The sequence below is a fragment of the Tachyglossus aculeatus genome, chromosome 5 (assembly GCF_015852505.1).
Source record: "Tachyglossus aculeatus isolate mTacAcu1 chromosome 5, mTacAcu1.pri, whole genome shotgun sequence".
Classification (NCBI taxonomy): domain Eukaryota; kingdom Metazoa; phylum Chordata; class Mammalia; order Monotremata; family Tachyglossidae; genus Tachyglossus; species Tachyglossus aculeatus.
Window position 1 is genome coordinate 23025637 of NC_052070.1, and position 20443 is coordinate 23046079.

Sequence of the window (20443 nt, forward strand, 5' to 3'; positions counted from 1 at the left end):
GAAGCAAAATACCAGTTACTTTCCCTCAAAGAGGAGACAGACACGCAACACATATTTGCCAATAGCATGCATGGGCTCCAGTCTTCCAGGAGCAAATAGCCCAATAAGTAACTGAGTGTTCAGATCAAAACCCTGAAAAAGGTAGAAACAATCAATCAGTGGTCATTTCCGAGTGCTTACTTTATGCAGAGCAGTGTGCTCGGAGCTTGGGAAAGTGGAGTACGACACAGTTGATAGACACATTCCCTGCCCCCGGGGGACTGACAGTCTAGCAGGGAAGGGAGATGTTAAAATATATTAAGGATCTCTACATTCATTCATTCAATTGTATTTATTGAGCAGTTGCTGCGTGCAGAGCACTGTACTAAGCGCTTGGGAGGTACAAGTTGGCAACATATAGAGACAGTCCCTACCCAACAGTGGGCTCACAGTCTAGAAAGGCCCTGAGGGTGGGGATGAAAACCAAGGGCTTAAAGGAAACAGATCCAAGTGCAAACATAGGAAATAAATGAAAAAATCTAAGGGGCAAGAGAAGTTATTGGGTTGATGCCACTAGGATCAGTCAGTCAGTCAATCATATTGATTGTGCACTCACTATGTGCGGAGCACTGTACTAAGCGTCTGGGAGAGTACAAAACAACAGACACATTCCCTGCCCTCTAACTTCCTGACCTGTGGGGAGCTTAAAAGGAGGAGTGACAAGGGGTCGGATAAACCGGGAAAGAAGTAACCGGGTGACTTAATAATGATGGCATTTATTAAGCGCTTACTATTCATTCATTCATTCATTCCATCATATTTATTGAGGACTTACTGTGTGCAGAACACTGTACTAAGCTCTTGGGAAGTACAAGTTGGTGACATATAGAGACAGTCCCTACCCAACAACGGGCTCACAGTCTAGAAGGGGGAGACAGACAAAGGGAAGGGTGGATTCTAGAGGTGTTGTGAAGGTAGAACAGGATTATGTGACAGATACAACATTGGACTATGTGCAAAGCACTGTTCTAAGCGTTGGAGAGGTTACAAGGTGATCAGGTTGTCCCACGGGGCGCTCACAGTTTTAATCCCCATTTGACAGATGAGGTCACTGAGGCCCAGAGAAGTGAAGTGACTTGCCCAAAGTCACACAGCTGACAATTGGCGGAGCCGGGATTTGAACCCATGCATGACCTCTGACTCCAAAGCCCGCGCTCTTTCCACTGAGCCACGCTGCTTCTCGAGACTTCAGTAAGAGGCATGGTTAACTGACCCCGATTTGACTGAGGGTGAGATTTGTATCTCTGCGTGGGCTGCTGCTGCTGAGAGTTAGCCTGTTGTGCATGCTCGCAAACACACACACACAAACATACTCGTTCCCAGCGCACCCATAATGAGGCCCCGCTTCTGGCCCCTTGCCATGAGGGTGAGCAGTGCTCAGACACCAAGACGTTGGCGAGTGTCCCCGCCGTCTCTCTTCCAGCGGGGCTTGGGGCTGGAGCTGCCCATGCTTCCTAGGGCTGGAGTTCGGGGCCGGGCCAAGACGGGAAGCGGTACAAGCAGCCAAGAGTTACAGCCAGGAATGGGGCAATACATCCCTGCTGGGAATCCAACAGGGGGGAGGTGTTGATTTTTTGAGCGAGGAGACCCCATGCGATCCGGTGATAAAGTCCGGTCGGGCTTGGAAGGTGGACGATGTCAGGGGAGCGGGCTCTGGGGACCGACAGCCATGGGGCAGCAGAGTCTCCGGAGGCTGTTCTCCATGGGGGCTCATCGGTTCTGGGCCCCGGTGCCACGGCCGGCCCGTGTGAGTTTTTGTAGCTGCCGGGTCTTCCCCTCCCTACCCGATGGCCTCCCCCAGTTCTGACTCGGAAGCTGGGGGCAAGGGAATTTGGGTCCGAGAGTGGGCACGAAGAGGGAAATCGAGACAAGTCAGCCATTAAGACAGCAACCCGGCAGCAGACCCAGTGCCCGTCCAGGAAACAGCGGAAGAGGCGCCGCGGGGTTCTGCACATCGGATGCAAATAAGATGCACAATTTTGTGCAGAAAACTTTTTTGGCCCCCGGGGACTTCCTCCTGGAGAGCAAGAGGGGCCCAGCCAGGCTCAGAGATGTGGCCTTAAGCCGCTGTGCCCAGGCAGTGCTGCCCGTTGGGGCGTCATGGGGTGGGTCAGTGGGCCAGCGGGCCTGGTGGCTGACAGTCCCGTTGTGCCGCCCACCCGGTCTGTGGAAGGGGCAAGGTTTAGCTCTGTTTCGACAACTCCGGTGTTGGAGGATCCCTTCCCAGTCTGAGAGACGCTCCCGCTTGCCCCGCGGACAGACAAAAGCTTTTTGGGGCCCAGCGCCGGGCTTGTGGCCGAGGCCATGACATCCTGCCTCCTTCCCCCGGAAAGGGCCGGGCCCCGATCCCAGTCTGTGTGGAGAGTCTCTTCCCACAGCCCCCGGGGGCTGAATCCCAAGAGAATCCGCAATGGGAAGCAAACTCTTCAGGCTCCAGAAGGAAATGGGGTGTTTGGAGCGAAGTATGAAAAGAAAGGTCTGCTTGTAAGCTGTGGACTTGGCTTCTATTAAATCCCCATTTTCTCTTTTAAATCATGTTAGCTGTCTTTGTTGCAGCTGAAAGGATTGGGAAAACTGAGGCGTGTCCGCTCAGGAAGGGGTCGCCGGTCGGAAAGAACGGGGCTGCAGACTTCCTCCAGTTACTCAGTAAAAGCTTCTCCTGTGTGGGGCAAACGTTGGTGCCAGCATTTGGGAGGGGTGTGTATGTGTGGTGTGTGAGTGCATGCTTGCGTGCATGTGTCTGTGGGTGGGGGGGGGAGAGAGACAGAGAGAGAGACAGAGAGAAAGGAAGAGAGGGAGAGAGCGTGAGTGAGCAGAGAGAGAAAAACTGTTTCCTTGTGTGGTTATGACATCGACAGTTTCCAATACAGAGCTGAGTTAAAAGAGCATGTGTGAGCGACTCCCATCCGTTGCAGACTTCTGGGAGATGCAGACACGGCTCAAAGAGCCGGCCTGTTGGGCACACTGGGCCGGCGGGAGGGAATGCAGGCTCTGGGGACCGGAATGACACAGCCTGAGCGGAAGAATTGGTGGTAAGGGAGGGTTCGAGCTCCGACCGGTCCCGGTTCAGGAGCGGGGCCTGAGTTTGTGAGTGTGGATCGGTAAGCTTTCTCTTTATCTCCCCCCTCCCCCCCCCGGCCCACCTCCCCCTCCTCTCCACAAGACTGACCCGGCCGCCGCGGTGTCCGTCGGAAGGGGGTCCAGGAACGGATGGTTGCGGTGGGATTGGCAGATCCTTCCCCGCTCTCCTGCTGTGTTTGATTTGCTATTAAACTGTCACAAAATGAACCTGACAGAAAAAGAGGAAGTGTCTAGATCCTTTCCGGCGCTTTATAGATATGGCTTTAAATATACGGTACACAGAACAAATCCGTATAGATTTCTGGCAAACCCAAAAGTGCCTTCAGCTGGTCTGAAGATATGAGGCCTCGGACTGATCTGACTTCCCGCCACCATCGGCTCCCTGTCCCGTCGCCCACGGCCGGCAGCCCCGCCGGCGGTTTTGCTCGTCGGAAGCCCCTGCCCGCGGTCCCAGACGCGGCCCTGGAGCCAAGCACGTGGGCTAGGCCCTCCTGACCTGGTGGCCCAAGAGCAAGAGCATCGCCGAAGACAGTCCCCGCGCCCAGCCGGGCCCGGGCCCAGGCCGCCGACCAGAGCAGGCACCGGAGGACGGGACCCTCGCGGGAGCTGGAAAGCACGGCCGATACGGTGGAAGGCGCCCGGGGGTGCCCGGCGGCCAGACCCTCCGTCCCGGGGAACCCGAATATGTCCAGGGATCACCTGAACGGCACCGCCCTGAAGGAGGCTCAATTTAAAGACCTGTTTTTGAGAAAAGGTACATTTACGGTCAATTACTGCTGATGAGGGCGCGCTGTATAGCTCCCACAATGCGGGGGGATAGGGGAGCGGCAGAGCGAAGGCCCGGGGGCGGGGAGGATGGGGGGCCGGGGGATTGGAGCCAGGGACCTTGGGGCCAGAGGACCAGGGGACCAGATCCTGAAGGAATAAATAGGAGGGTCGGTCCCCAGCGGTGTGAAATTCGGCCTGGTGGAAGGGCCGGGCCAGGATTTCCACCCTGGGTGTTGGGGTCCAGACTCTCCAAAGTTATTGTCCTGTTTTTTGGGGAGCGGCTCAGTGCCTAAGCACCAAGGATCCCACCCAGGTTGCCCTGGGAGAGCCAGACTCCCCGGACGTGGGACGGCTCCTTCCTAGACGGGGAAACATCTGCTACCTGTCGCTGCCACCCGCCACTGGCCGGAGAGCAGCCCGGCTCGGGAAGCCCTCTGAGGGCAGGGCGGGTGGGCAGGAGAGCAATGGAGACGCTGCTGCGGTTCATTGGTGTAGATAACTATAGAGCGGAGAGGAGAGGCCTGTGCTCACTGGAAATATGGGATCGTGTGTGTCTGGGCATGTATGTCTGCATGAATGGGGGTGTGTTCGTGTGAATACCTCTGTTTCTCCGTGTGTCCATATGTCTATAAATCTTCCATGCCTGTGGACCTGTGTATCTGTGTGTGCCTGGGTTTCTGTGTCTTCATGTGCTTTTGAAGCAGACCTGGGTCTGTGCATGTGTGCGCATGTGCACATACCTATACATGCATGTATGTGTGTCTCTGCGCATATGCATGCATACACATGTGAGTCTCCGTGTGCCCAGGTATCTGGATGTTCCCATTTGCCCGTGCGTGCTGGGTGTCTGCATGTGTTCGTGGGTGTGCAAAAATGTGTGTCCATGTATGTACCTGTGTCTCTGTACATGCATGTGTGTGTATGTGCATGTGTTTATGTGCCTGCTTGTGTCTGTGTGTGTGTGAATATGAGGAACTGCAGTGTTGGTTGTCTTGAGCTCTTGATAAACACAAGTTAATTGTGCTTCTGTATTTTCTACTGAAACAGAGTTCTTTGTTAATAATGAGGGGAAATATTAAACGGTTCCTGTAGAAGGAAATCTGGTGAATTGTTAAGTATTTTTTTTTTAATCCTCTCCTGCTCCCACAGAAGGGGGATTCATTTTTGGAGGATGCGTAATCCCTGGAAGCCAGGCCCCCCCGCGTCACCCTCAACTTCCCTACCCTCCTACTACCCAGGTTTTATCAGAATATCCTGCCGGGCCTTCAAAATGGTCTCCTTTCTCAGCTGCATTTCCCTACCCGCCACCCCCACCCCGTCTCTCCCCGCCACCGGCACCCAACACCCGTGTAGAAATCTTGAAACACTTGTGGTATCTCGTGGGTGAGACAGTGCAGTTCTCCTGGCAGAAATGAGCCCCTTCAGCCACTTTCAGTATCGGATGCCCAGAGTTGTCCCCGGGGTCCTAGAACCATTTGGTTTGGATTGTAGAGTTAGGAATCAATCAATCAATCAATCGTATTTATTGAGCACTTACTGTGTGCAGAGCACTGTACTAAGCGCTTGGGAAGTCCAAGTTGGCAACATACAGAGACGGTCCCTACCCAACAGTGGGCTCATTTGGGGGGCTTCTAATAATAATAATGATGATGGTATTTGTTAAGCGCTTACTAGGTGCGAAGCACTGTTCTAAGCGCTGGGGGGATACAACGTGCTCAGGTTGTCCCACGTGGGGCTCACGGTCTTAATCCCCATTTTACAGATGAGGCATCTGAGGCACAGAGAAGTGTGAGCCCACTGTTGGGTAGGGACTGTCTCTATATGTTGCCAACTTGGACTTCCCAAGCGCTTGTTACAGTGCTCTGCACACAGTAAGCACTCAATAAATATGATTGATTGATTGAAGTGACTTTCCCAAGGTCACACAGCTGACAAGTAGCAGAGCGGGGATTCGAACCCATGACCTCTGATTCCCAAGCCCGCGCTCTTTCCACTGAGCAACACTGCTTTTCTATGATTTGAGGGGCTTCCATTAGTGTTCCCCTTGAAGTTGCCCCCCAGTCTCTAGGCTTGGGCCAGGAAGCTGGATCTCCAAGCTAGTAAATAGCCAAGGAACAGGGGGGGTGCAGGATGAAGAAATGAGAGGATCCCAACCCAAGGGACCCCTGACTGGAAAAATTCCCTGCAATTCCCGCCAAGGTGGAGCCTTCCTCCCTTCTGCTCCCCAGGGTCCGCCCTCTCTCTACCCTCTGTCCGCGAGGCCACCCTCTGCCCCCCGGCCATAATAATAATAATAATAATGGTATTTGTTAAGCACTTACTATGTGCAAAGCACTGTTCTAAGCACTGGGGAGGTTACAAGGTGATCAGGTTGTCCCATTTGGGGGGCTCACAGTTTTAATCCCCATTTTACAGATGAGGTAACTGAGGCCCAGAGAAGTTAAGTGACTTGCCCAAAGTCACACAGCTGACAGTTGGCAGAGCCAGGATTTGAACCCATGACCTCTGACTCCAAAGCCCATGCTCTTTCCACTGAGCCACTGGCCTGAGGCCAGTCGAGGGAACCCTTAACTCTGAGTTTCTGAAGCACAGATTAAACATAGTGATTCTGGGACTATTGTGTGCACACCATCTGCCTCAGTTTCCCACCCTAAAAAGTGGGAATAATTTCCCCTTTTCTCCCTTCCAGAACATGGCTTAACCTGATCTGGGAGCAGGCCCAAGGCCCTGAATCTCTACACCTCTTCCAGCCTCCATCCCTGAGGGACGGTCACACAGCTGCAAGACTGGAGGGTGGGGTGAGAGCAGGGGAAATGGAGGCAATTGAGGATTGAGAGGAGGAAACCCCTGGACTTTTCCTCCAGTGTGGTGGCCTCAGACCTCACATTCATTCATTCAATCGTATTTATTGAGCACTTACTGTGTACAGAGCACTGTACTAAGCGCTTGGGAAGTACAAGTCGGCAACATCTAGAGACAGTCCCTACCCAACAGCGGGCTCACAGTCTAGAAGGGGGAGACAGACAACAGAACAAAACATATTAACAAAATAAAATAAATAGAATAGTAAATATGTACAAGTAAAATAAATACCAATCATTCATTCATTCAATCGTATTTATTGAGCGCTTACTGTGTGCAGAGCACTGTACTAAGCGCTTGGGAAGTACAAGTTGGCAACATCTAGAGACGGTCCCTACCCAATAGCGGGCTCACAGTCTAGAAGGGGGAGACAGATGACAAAACATATTAACAAAATAAAATAAATAGAATAGTAAATATGTACAAGTAATACCATTCATTCATTCATTCAATCGTATTTATTGAGCGCTTACTGCATGCAGAGCACTGTACTAAGTGCTTGGGAAGTACAAGTTGGCAACATCTAGGGACGGTCCCTACCCAACAGAGGGCTCACAGTCTAGAAGGGGGAGACAGCCAAAACAAAACATATTAACAAGATAAAATAAATAGAATAGTAAATATGTACAAGTAAAATAAATACCAATCATTCATTCATTCAATCGTATTTATTGAGCGCTTACTGTGTGCAGAGCACTGTATTAAGCGCTTGGGAAGTACAAGTTGGCAACATATAGAGACAGTCCCTACCCAACAGCGGGCTCACAGTCTAGAAGCAGTGTGGCTCAGCAGAGAAGCAGTGTGGCTCAGTGGAAAGAGCCCGGGCTTTGGAGTCAGAGGTGATGGGTTCAAATCCCAGCTCCGCCAATTGTCAGCTGTGTGCCTTTGGGCAAGTCACTTCACTTCTCTCTGCCTAGTTACCTCATCTGTAAAATGGGGATGAAGACTTTGAGGCCCCCCGTGGGACCTGATCACCTTGTAATCTCCCCAGCGCTTAGAACAGTGATTTGCACATAGTAAGCACTTAATAAATGCCATCATTATTATTTTTCTTTATTAGAAGGTGGAGACAGACAACAAAACAACACATATTAACAAAATAAAATAAATAGAATAGTAAGGATGTACGAGTAAAATAAATACCAGCAATCAACCTTCTCTGGAGTTGGTCTAGAGGAATTCAATACATTCAGAGAGAAACCTTGCCCTTCTGAACTCCCGCTCGGACTTTGGGTGAGCCGGGTCCCTCAGGCCACCTCAGCTGGAGGGAAGCTGGGTCATCATCATCATCATCATCAATCATATTTATTGAGCGCTTACTGTGTGCAGAACACTGTACTAAGTGCTTGGGAAGTACAAGTTGGCAACATATAGAGACAGTCCCTACCCAACAGTGGGCTTACAGTCTAAAAGGGGGAGACAGAGAACAAAACCAAACATACTAACAAAATAAAATAAATAGAATAGATATGTACAAGTAAAATAAATAAATAAATAAATAGAGTAATAAATATGTACAAACATGTATACATATATACAGGTGCTGTGGGGAAGGGAAGGAGGTAAGATGGGGGGATGGAGAGGGGGACGAGGGGGAGAGGAAGGAAGGGGCTCAGTCTGGGAAGGCCTCCTGGAGGAGGTGAGCTTTCAGTAGGGCCTTGAAGGGAGGAAGAGAGGTAACTTGGCGGATGGGCGGAGGGAGGGCATTCCAGGCCCAGGGGATGATGTGGGCCGGGGGCCGATGGTGGGACATGTTGGGTCGTGCCGCCAGGGAACCCGCGTTGGATGGGTCTAGGAGAGGATTCCAAGTGCTTATCTACCGAAAGGCCTTGGGGCTCCATGGTCAGGCAGACGGGCAAGTAGGCAGGCTGGCTTCAGACAGTAAGCAGATGGGGCCATTTCCTCTGGGAGTGCAGTCATTTTGGGAGAAAGCAGTGGTCCAGTGGCAGTGCCTGCCTCTCATTCATCCAATGATATTTATTAAGGGCTTACTGTGTGCATAGCACTGTACTAAGCAGTTGGGAGAGTATAATGTAATTAGCCCTCTTCCTCCCTTCAAGGCCCTACTGAGAGCTCACCTCCTCCAGGAGGCCTTCCCAGACTGAGCCCCTTCCTTCCTCTCCCCCTCGTCCCCTTCTCCATCCCCCCATCTTACCTCCTTCCCTTCCCCACAGCACCTGTATATATGTATATATGTTTTTATACATATAGTGTATAATTAGCTAATAATTAGTGTAATTAGCTAATAATTAGTGTAATTAGCTCTCTGAGTATAATTAGCTCTCTTCCTTCAAGGCCCTACTGAGAGCTCACCTCCTCCAGGAGGCCTTCTCAGACTGAGCCCCTTCCTTCCTCTCCCCCTCGTCCCCCTCTCCATCCCCCCATCTTACCTCCTTCCCTTCCCCGCAGCACCTGTATATATGTATATATGTTTGTACATATTTATTACTCTATTTATTTATTTATTTTACTTGTACATATCTATTCTATTTATTTTATTTTGTTAGTATGTTTGGTTTTGTTCTCCGTCTCCTCCTTTTAGACTGTGGGCCCACTATTGGGTAGGGACTCTCTGTATGTTTCCAACTTGTACTTCCCAAGCGCTTAGTACAGTGCTCTGCACACAATAAGCGCTCAATAAATACGATTGATGATGATGAATGTAACAATTAGCAGACACACTCCCTGCCCACTATGAGCTCACAGTCTAGAGTCGAGAAGCAGCATGGCGTCCACTCCGGAGTCAGGAGGTCGTAGGCTCTAATCCCGGCTCCGCCACTTGTCCGCTGTGTGGACTTGGGCAAGTCTATTCACTTCTACGTGCCTCAGTTACCTCATCTGTAAAATATGGATCAAGACTGTGAGCCTTAAGTGGGACAGGGACTGTGTCCAACTCAAATTGCTTGTATTCACACCAGCGCTTAGTATGGTGCCTGGCACAGAGGAAGCGCTTAACAAATACCAATATCATTATTGTTGTTGTAATTAGAGGCTCAGAAGTGACTCCTGAAGTGACTCCTGAGAGCTGGGAGGGAGGGCTTCAGCTCCAGAAGCCCAGGAATGGGTCAGACACAGAGCCCTCCCCCAGAAAAATGGAAGCAGTGTGGCTGAGTGGAAAGAGCCCGGGCTTTGGAGTTGGAGGTCATGGGTTCAAATCCCGGCTCTGCCACTTGTCAGCTGTGTGACTTTGGGCAAGTCACTGAACTTCTCTGTGCCTCAGTTCCCTCATCTGGAAAATGGGGATTGAAACTGTGAGCCCCCCCGGGACAACCTGATCACCTTGTAACCTCTCCAGCACTTAGAACAGTGCTTTGCACATAGTAAGCGCTTAATAAATGCCATCATACATATATATCTCTCTATATATCTATGTATATATCTCGGTGTGGGGTTTGAAACGTGAGGTTCAGAAGGGGATAGCAAACTTTTCCCAGATGTCAAAAGCCAGCCCAATGCTCAGCACCGCCTTCCCGAAGGGCCTCAGGACTAGTGAGGGGGGAGGGTGGGCAGACAGAGGACAGAACGGACAGCTTCTGGCGGGGCCAGGAGTGTTGGGCATGGGGGGAGCCTGTCCCCTCGCCTCCGAAAGGCTGACGCTAAGATGTCAGTGTAGACAGGAGGAAGGAGGGAGGGAGAGGACTGGCATATCAGACAGCTGGGACTCAGATGAGTTCTGCAGAGGAAGGATGTATGGTCAGAGCAGAGCAAAGAGCGAGGCCCTCACTGGATGGAGGATGAGAACCAAGGTGGGAGCTGTGGTTCAGCCGGCCACTTTTCCTGTGAAAGCTTTTAGGAGGAGCCAGAATCTCAGAAGGAATCAAGTAATAATAATGGTATTTCCTAAGTGCTTACTATGTGCCAAGCATTATACTAAGTACTGGGGTGGATACATCCCCTTTTAGACTGTGAGCCCACTATTGGGTAGGGACTGTCTCTATATGTTGCCAACTTGTACTTCCCAAGCGCTTGGTACAGTGCTCTGCACACAGTAAGCACTCAATAAATACGATTGATGATGATGATGATGATAGATCAGACACAGTCCCTGTCCCACGTGGGGCGCTCAGGCTAAGAAGGAGGGAGAACAGGCATTTAAAGCGTACGGTGCAGATGAGGAAACTAAGTCCCAGAGAAGTCTAGTGACTTCTACCTTAAACCTTCAAAGCCTTATTGAAGGCACATCTCTTCCAAGAGGCCTTCCCGGACTAGGCTCTCATTTCCTCTTTTCCCACGCCCTTCTACATTGCTCTGACTTGTTCCCCATATTCACCCCCAACTTCCCCCACCCCTACAGCACTTGAGCCCGTTGTTGGGTAGGGACCGTCTCTGTATGTTGCCGACTTGTACTCTCCAAGCGCTTAGCACAGTGCTCTGCACACAGTAAATGCTCAATAAATGCGATTGAATGAATGAATGAATGAATGTCCATATCTGTAATTTATATTAATGTCTGCCTCCTCTTCTAGACTGTAAGCTCATTGTGGGCAGGGAATGTGCTTGTTAATATTGTTGTTTTGTACTCTCCCAAGCACTTAATACAGTGCTCTGCACACAGTAAGCGCTCAATAAACACAACCGATTGATTGATTGACTTGCTCAAGGTTCCCTAACAGACAGAGTGGCAGAGGTGGAATTAGAACCCGGGTCCTCCAACTCCCAGGCCCGTGCTCTATCCACTAGGATATGCTGATTCCTGTCAGGAGGATCTGTGACAGACGCTGCAGAGGGAGGTGTTGATCTTAGCAGGAGGCGGTTAAGAGCTCAAGGCAGTGGATGTGCATTCCGAAGTTAGGACTGCACCATGATGAGGAACGTCTGGACCCAAGGACGTAGTTGTTGTTGTTTCCCTCCCCTCCTCATCCTGGCAGGCTGCCTGCGGAGCTGTGCCAGTTGGCCCCCTCGGCTCCAGCTGGGTCTGGTGTCTTTCCTCTGCTTTGACCTCCTCTCCGGCTAAATAGCACGGCCGCTCTCTGGGGCCACTGTCCCTGACAAACTGGAACTGCCTAGCCTGGAAAAGAGCTGGTTTGTTAAGTGTGGATAATAATAATAATGGTATTTGTTAAGCGCTTACAATGTGCAAAGCACTGTGGATCCTGCCTACTCTCAGAGATGACCACTAGACACACTTCCCCTCTGAAACAGGAGGAAGTGGGCTAACGCTAAAGCAGGAGGGATTTGGGCTAGCTCTAAATCAGTAGTAGTAGTAGTTGTAGTAGAAGAACGTATTTACTGAGCATCCGCTGGTTGTGATGTACTGTACTAAACCTTTGGGAAAGTCCAACAGAAGCCGAGACATATTCCCTGCCCACAGGGATGGGATCAAAGATTTAAAAATAATTACAAATGGGGTAATCTGATCAATAAATGGCCGAGACAACTGAATCCATTCGTATATATATATAATTGCTGAGGGAGAGTAGAGGATTCCTATGGGGAGTAGAAGAGGGGCGTGGGCTATGGTAGCCTGGGTGGGTGAGCCTTAAAGGCTGGAGAATGTCCTCCTCCAGAAGTCTGTGGGCCCCCAGACTGGCTGGCCAGGCTGGGGGGTCTTGGGGTTGATTCTGTCCAGGAAAACCCCAGACCCCCACAGCTCTGCCTCCCCTCAGGGTTCTTCTGGGCTGCACTGTAGGCTGCCGGGGACACAAAGCCTGGGGGAAGAAACCATTCTGCTCAATTGTCACTCTTTTCCTGGGCCTTAGTTCCCTGTCTGCGGCAGCAAAGTTACCCATGGATTTTTCCCTTGCTAACTCATCGCTATTGGAGACTCTTGAACCTCGACCCTAAAAATGGGAGTGGGAAGGGGAGAAAATTAACTTGATTCTTGAATCACCCCGCCCTGAGGCGTTTGGGACAGGCCTTGCTCACCAAGTCAGTAGATACCTGAGAGACACAGACACCAGACTGCATAGGGAACTCAGATCAGTATACGGATGTTTTGATAATGTCCTCTGTCTTGGTTTTCTAGACTGTGAGCTCACTGTTGGGTAGGGACCATCTCTATATGTTGCCAACTTGTACTTCCCAAGCACTTAGTACAGTGCTCTGCACACAGTAAGCGCTCAATAAATACGATTGATTGATTGATAGGTTCTTTTCTCTCTGTACTGTGCCTCTTTTCACGCGTCATTCGCCCTTCCAATTTCCCACTGCATGTTTCAGGACTCCATTCTCCTCTTCCTCATCTTCCAGCACCGAAAGAAGCCTGTGGGTGGTAACACCCATTGAGCTAGGTGCAAAGGAGGCAAACTGAAGAAGTGAAAGCCACAGTTTCTGGGATCTCTGCCCTCAGTGATTTTATAGTCTAAAGGAGTTTTCGTGCAATCCGGTCTTTCTACATGAGGTCCCCTCTCCTTGTCTTCTGAGTTCACAGTGCCTTTTTTCCTTTCTCTCTCTCCCCCTCCCTTCCTCATTCCTCCCCTCTTCTCTCTCTTTCCCTCCTCTCCTCTGCAGCAAAACAAACCTCTCTCCTTTCTCCTGAAGCAGGTTTCGCACAAAGTGCCATACCTTTGCTGCCGTGGATCCCTCATATTTGGTCACTCCGGCCCACTTTGTCCACCTCACTGTGAGGTTGCATGTTAATAGATGGGGCAAGGAGTCAGTCTATTGTTTTCTTTCAGAAGCCATCCCCCTCCCTGTCTTCCTGCCCATGAGAAACTCACGTCAGCTCCATCCTTCAGGAGCTTCCGTTTCATATCTGTCAGTCCCACTTCCTCTCTCATTGGGATTCTCACTTCATCTCCCATTGGGTTACTACTAATAATAATATAATTATGGTATTTGTTAAGCACTTACTATGTGTCAAGTACTGTTCTAAGCACTGGGGTAGATACAAGTTAATTAGGTTGGACACAGTCCAAGTCCTACATAGGGCTCAGTCTAAGTAGTAGGGGGAACAGGTAAAATCTCCATTTTACAGATGAGGCACAGAACTGGGGCACAGAGAAGTTCAGTGACGTCTCCAAGGTCACACAGCAGGTAAGTGGCAGAGCCAGGATCCTCACTTCCTCTCCCAGCAGGATCCCCATTTTTTAAGATGAGCCGGATGGGAGAGTTTTTAAGGCGAGCGTGGGAAGAGTGCAGATTAAGGGCTGGGGTGTAGGGGTGAGGAGAGCAGGTGGAGAGAGTCGGTGGGCCGCATTGAAGCCACTGGAAAGGAGTTTTTGCTTGACAAGGAGGGAGTGAGGGAGGTTTTTGGGGGGATTGGGGAACTGGACCCTGATCCATACTGTAAGAAGATGTTCCTCTCAGACTGAAGCTAGGAGAGGCTGAGTAGTCTTAACTGTGATATAACAAGAGCCAGGGCTAGGAGCTTGCTGTTTAGGTGGAGAGGAAGGAGCGGAGCCAGGAAATGTGGTGGAGGAGGAATCAGCAGCTCCCAAACTTTTAGTTTAAAATGGAATAGAAAACAATTCTGGGCAGGTAGTAGAAACCAAGCCACTTCCCAGCCTGTGAGTTTGCACTGTGGTCCTTGCTAGTGTGGAGCTGACAAGAGAGCCTCTCTGGCAGCAGGATATGAGAAGCAGCATGGCTCAGTGGAAAGAGCATGGGCTTGCGAGTCAGAGGTCATGGGTTCAAATCCCGGCTCCGCCACTTAGCTGTGTGACTTTGGACAAGTCACTTCACTTCTCTGTGCCTCAGTTCCCTCATCTGTAAAATGGGGATTAAGACTGTGAGCCCCACGTGGGACAACCTCACCTCATCACCTTGTATCCTTCCCAGCGCTTAGAACAGTGCTTTGCACATAGCGCTTAACAAATGCCATCATTATTATTATTATTTATTGAGTGCCTCCTTTGTGTAACGCATGGTGCAACATGCTTGGGAAAGTCCCACAGAAGCCGGTCCTGTCTGTGCACCATGTTAGTGCTTTTAGTGGGTAGAGAAGAATATGGAAATGCCTCTGGACTTTCAGGTTACTCTTCTGGAAGACACTCAGAAGTTTCCATTCCTCTTCAAAGTTAAATTATCAAAGATATACTGGCACCTGACAAGGCTATGAGCTCCTTTAGCTTGAACAAAGATGATAAATTGAATTAGGGTGTGTGTTTGTGTATGTGTGTGCACACGTGTGCATCTGTGGTAACAATTCATAGGCAGCTAGTACATTTGACATGATAATGGTGATTTGGGGGAGGAAAGGGGAGTTCCGGACCAGAGCAGTGATTGAATTAAAATAGAACAGTCAGTTTAAATTTCTGAAAAGCCAATGGAAAACAGCTTGGAAAGAGACCTCAGGTCAAGTTCTCCTGTCTATGGAGTTATCTCTTAATTCAGTGTGGGATTTCTGAATAATTTTGTGTGCCCATCTGGTAGTGAGTGTCTGTGGGTTATGGTATTCCATCTTCAGAAATCCAGGCTGCTAATGGCTCTAGACGGTAAATATATTTATTTTAATGTCTATCTTCCCATTTAGACTGTGAACGCCTTGTGGACAGTGAACATGTCTACCAGCTTGTATTCTTCTAAGCATTTATTACAGTGCTCTGCACACAGGAAGCACTCAGTAAATTCCGTTCATTGATTAATAATCTCCTTGTGTGCAGGTAAAATGTCTACTAGCTGTTGTACTCTCTCAAGTGCTTGTTACAATGCTCTGCACATGGGAAGTGCTCAGTAAATATCATTTTTTATGGTATTTGTTAAGCACTTATTATGTGCCAAGGCTATTCTAAACGTTGGAGTAGATACAATATAATCAGGTTAGACACAGTCCCTGTCCCACATGGGGCTCATGGTCTTAATACCCCAGTTTACAGATGAGGTAACTGAGTCACAGAGAAGTGAAGTGACTTGCCCAAGGTCACACAGCAGACAAGTGGCAGAGCAGGGACTAGGACCCAGGTCTTTGTGGTTCCCAGGCCTGTGCTTTATCTACTAGGCCTCACTGCTTCTCATTGACTGATTAATGAGCTCCTTGGGGGCAGGGACCATGTAATAATAATGATGGCATTTGTTAAGCGCTTACTATGTGCAAAGCACTGTTCTAAGCACTGGGGAGGATACAAGGTGATCGGGTTGTCCCAAGTGGGGCCCACAGTCTTAATCTCTATTTTACAGATGAGGTAACTGAGGCCCAGAGAAGTTAAGTGACTTGTCCAAAGTCACACAGCTGACAAGTGATGGAGCCGGGATTTGAACCCATGGCCTCTGACTCCAAAGCCCGGGCTCTTTCCACTGATCCACACTGTTTCTCAAACAACTCTGTTGTATGCTCTCAAGCACTTAGTCCAGTGCTCCGCACCCAGTAATAATAATAATAATGATGGCATTTATTAAGCGCTTACTATGTGCAAAGCACTGTTCTAAGTGCTGGGGAGGTAACAAGGTGATCAGGTTGTCCCACGTGGGGCTCACAGTCTTAATCCCTACTGTACAGATGAGGTAACTGAAGCACAGAGAAGTGAAGTGACTTGCCCAAAGTCACACAGCTGACAATTGGCGGAGCCGGAATTTGAACCCATGGCCTCTGACTCCAAAGCCCAGGCTCTTTCCATTGAGCCACACTGCTTCCCAGTAGGCACTCAGTCAGTATCATCGGTCTTCTAGACTGTGAGCCCACTGTTGGGTAGGGACCATTTCTATATGTTGCCAACTTGTACTTCCCAAGCGCTTAGTACAGTGCTCTGCACACAGTAAGCGCTCAATAAATACGATTGAATGAATGAATGAATGCCTCCCCTTTCTCAATCTGTGGCTGCTGTGCCCTGGCTGTTTCCACCAGGGCGATAGTATCTTGCGGGAGCCGTTGCTCTCTGAGGTGCCTCAGTGACTTGGCCGCCATCATCGCCTTTACCTTGAAGGCAGTGTGGCATAGTGGATAGAGCAGAGGCCTGGGTGTCAGAAGGTCATGGGTTCTAATCCCTACTCCACCACCTGGGCAAGTCACTTCACTTCTCTGGGCCTCAGTTACCTCACCTGTAAAAAAGGGGATTAAGACTGTGAGCCCCTCATGGGGCATCCTGACCACCTTGTGTCTATCCCAGCGCTTAGAACGGTGCTTGGAACGTAGAAAGCGCTTAACAAATACCATAATAATAATTATTATGATTACCTTCTCTATCGCCAGCAATCACCCCGGCACCCCCACCCTCATCTCAGTCAAACAGTATAGTATGCACTGAGTGCAGAACACTGGACGAAGCACTTGGGAGAGTGCGATATTGTCGGCAGACACAATCCCCGCCCTTAAGGAGTTACTCGGGGTCCTATTTGTAGGTCACCAGTCTGAAGAGTCACGGTTGAGGGGAAGGGGATGGGACTGACGAGAGAGCAAACAGCACTAGTAGACCTGATCCCTGCCCTTGAGGAGCTTCCATTCTAGCTTTCGCTGTTCCCCTCACCCTCATCTCCATCTCCATTTCCGTCTGGCTCACGCTGAGGGCTCTCTTTGTGCCAGGAAGTAACCGATTCACAAGCTGAATCCCCTCTGCCCCTGGAGATAGGCAGGGTGGGGAGGACCCTATTGGTTTGGGGGCTGGCCTCCCCCCGACCCAGGCAAGCCTTGGTGGAAGTCTTCTAGACTGTGAACCCACTGTTGGGTAGGGACCGTCTCTATATGTTGCCAACTTGTACTTCCCAAGCGCTTAGTACTGTGCTCTGCACACAGTAAGCGCTCAATAAATATGATTGAATGAATGAAAAAGTAGTTCCCTGCCTTTTCCCGTGACTAGCACATTCGCCTGTCCCCTGGGCCTTCCTCTGCCTGGAGGCCGAGACCTCTGAACTATGATCGTCAGGGAAGTGTGACCTCATCTCCCACTTGGTTTGGAGTTCCTCCTTCCCTGCCATCAAATTTCCTCCCCGATTTGTGGCAGTAGCTCCCGATTTACTGACGGTGGTCTGTCAGGACTGGAAGGAGCTGGCTCGGAAGGCCTGGTGGGCACCGGGAGCCCCACCTGGCCCAACCGTGACTCATTCGGTGTGGTGTCTGTGGTCCATCCGGCCTGCGGTGGGCCGGTCTCTAGTCCTGTGCATGGCTGGCTCTCTGCCTCCCCTTCTCCGAAATGAGTCCGTCCACACTCCGGAGGGACTTTGAACGTCACTTGCAGCCCACACAGGTTTCTCTCCCTACTTACAGATCTCAGCAAAACCCTTCAAGTCCATGGCTCCCTTCAAAATGGTGCGGGTAGATCGCTGCACCGGTCGATCCCCTTCTTCCTCGCTGGTGTTTCTGATAGCGTCGCCACTCACCCCACTTTTCAATGATCCAGAGTGCTCTTTGAAGTGATCAGGGTGTATAGAATTGGATGGGTTTTTTTTTTTTGCTGGAAATGGTTGCAAAATCCTACTGGCGTTGGCCCTCGGGATCCCAGAGTGCGGAAGGTGACCTAGAAAGGCATCCTCCGGGTAAAAGAGAATTAATCACATGGAGATTTGGCCCCGGCTGTCGTTGTGGGGACCAACGCTCCCATCTACTCATGGCCATAAGGCAATTAGTGATTCTGACGGAAGGAAAGCACCTGGGAATTCCCAGAGCTTTTTTTTTCTCCATCTGCAGGATTACTCCTTTCTCTTTCAATCGAGCATCCCCACCTTTCCCTTTGCAAAATGAGACCAAGTTTCTGGGTTCATCCATTATCTCCCTGGTTTCTTGGCAAAGCATTTTGGCGTCCGCAGAAGTCAGTGGATGCCGTTCTGTGGTTTTGGTTTCCTTCTCGCCGGGCCTTCTTTAGCGCGGTAACTTTGAGGTAAAATGCTCCCTCGGTATCGGCCCTTGACATCCGGCCAAGGGTGAGACCGGGGCCAGGTTCGTGGAAGGACGGAAGGGTTGCAGTCTTTGCGCCTGGGAACTGCTTAGTCTCCTTGCTAAACGTGTCTGGGGTGTGGGGGTTTTAATGTCACTACTCTTTAAGTGGATCAATCTATCAGTGGTATTTATTGAGCACTTACTGTGTACAGAGAGCTATACTAAACGCTTGGGAGAGTGTAGTGTTGGTAGACACGATCTCCACTCTCAAGGAGCGACCTAGTGTCTTACGTTGAGGTCACCAGTCTGTAGATACACGGTTGCAGGGGAAGTGGACAGGGCTGAGGAAAGAGCACTGTGTGGCTTTCCAGCTGGGCAGCAGGCCCAGGCCTGGATCACCCTCTCGGCTCTTCCCACCCCAGGGCACCTTCTCCAGTCTGCCTGGGTTCCTGGAGCTACCTGAATTCTCTTGATGTCTTGATTTTCTGGCTGAGTGAGCACCCCCATCAAACCCCTATCCCGTGGAAATCAGGGCTTTGTCCCCTGTGTCCTTTCTCAAGTTCTCTTGGGACCCAGGTAGGCCAGGGAGGGGTCTGTGCAGGGCGGTCCTTGGGAAAAGGTTCTGTTAACCCTGTTCTGCTGTTGGCTCAGAGGTGTGATCACCAACCTTGGGGTTGGGGAGAGGGGAGCCGTCCCCTCGGGGTCTGCGCTGACTTCTGTTATCCAATGCATTCAGGGAAGATCATCCTCTAAGGAGAGCAGTTCTCAGGGACTTTGGGCCCCTCGAATGTCAGACTCTCAGTTCCTGGCCTGTGAGATGAGTCCACCGAATGTTGAAGGAAAATCGTGATGAGAGGCTTTGATGAGAAAAGGCCCCAAACGGTCAATGAGCCAGCCCAGTGGCTAGTGAGCCCCAGCCTGAAGAGCCTGCAGGAGCCTACAGGAGTCCACTTGGCAGAGAGGACCGAGTGGACGGTGCCAGGGTGCCATGAGCCAGCCACCCGGTGCTGTCAGAGAGGGGCCGAGAGAGCCCAGGAGAGGGAGGACGGTGGGAAAGCTCTGCCAACTTGCCTGTTCCTTTCCTCCTTCCAGCGGAACTGGAGTTTGCCCAGATCGTCGTCATCATCGTGGTGATCACGGTGATGGTGGTGGTGATCGTTTGCCTGCTGAACCATTACAAACTCTCCACACGCTCCTTCGTCAACCGGCAGAGCCAGAGCCGAGGACCGGAGGGTGCCCTGCAGCCGGTGAGTCCTGCCCCTCGTCCCAAGCCCGCCTGGGATGTGCCCTCCTCCTGGGGCCCAGTGGAGGGGAGGCGGTCCTGGGGAGGACGGGGTGCTCCCGGCCATGAGGAGCTGTGACCGTGGCCGTCTGGTCCACACCGCCACGAGGATGGATCTGTGTCCGGGAGCTTCCCGGGAATGGGCTGGTGGCGGGGGTGGTGGGGAGAGGCAAAAGGGAACCAAGGGGGGGATGCCAGCCTGGGTCTGAGGCCGCGGACCCCTCAGGACTAACCAAGATTGGGGAGTGACCGTGGTGGGGGCCTCTGACCAAAGCGCCGCGCCTCCTCCCAGTCAGCTCTCAGGGATGCGGATGCCAGGGAATGGGCTGGTTCACACCTCCAGATGCCAAAATCGATCAGGAGTCAGCTGTGCCCAGGAAGCTGGACACAAGGCAGAAAGGGAGGTGAAGAGACATAGTCTGTCCGCCCCCCCCTACCCCAGTTAGAGTTCCTCCCCCTTTTAGACTGTGAGCCCACTGTTGGGTAGGGACTGTATATGTTGCCAACTTGTACTTCCCAAGTGCTTAGTACAGTGCTCTGCACACAGTAAGCACTCAATAAATACGACTGATTGATTGATTCCTCCCCTCAGCAGTCTGAGCCCAGTGGGTGACCCCTCCAGCCAGCAGGCCACAGCACACGAGATCTAGAGCGTTTGGGTTAAAGCTCTCAGTGTCCACATTTTCCTCTTTCTCGGACCTCATGACCAGGTCCTCCACAGGAAC

At 50.9% G+C, this 20443-nt stretch overlaps 1 protein-coding gene across 7 annotated transcripts in view; it reads left to right on the forward strand.

The window, feature by feature from the left end:
* The window catches only part of LDLRAD4 (low density lipoprotein receptor class A domain containing 4), a 420524-nt gene that overhangs the window by 390885 nt on the left and 9196 nt on the right, over positions 1 to 20443 (forward strand). For 6 of the 7 annotated variants that reach the window (XM_038746173.1, XM_038746179.1, XM_038746175.1 and 3 more), the window contains one exon: positions 19529 to 19683. In XM_038746173.1, the coding sequence (XP_038602101.1) occupies positions 19529 to 19683 (155 nt within the window). Of the gene's footprint in view, positions 1 to 3202; positions 3875 to 19528; positions 19684 to 20443 lie in introns of all 7 variants that reach the window. The other variant, XM_038746180.1, reaches the window with a different exon arrangement.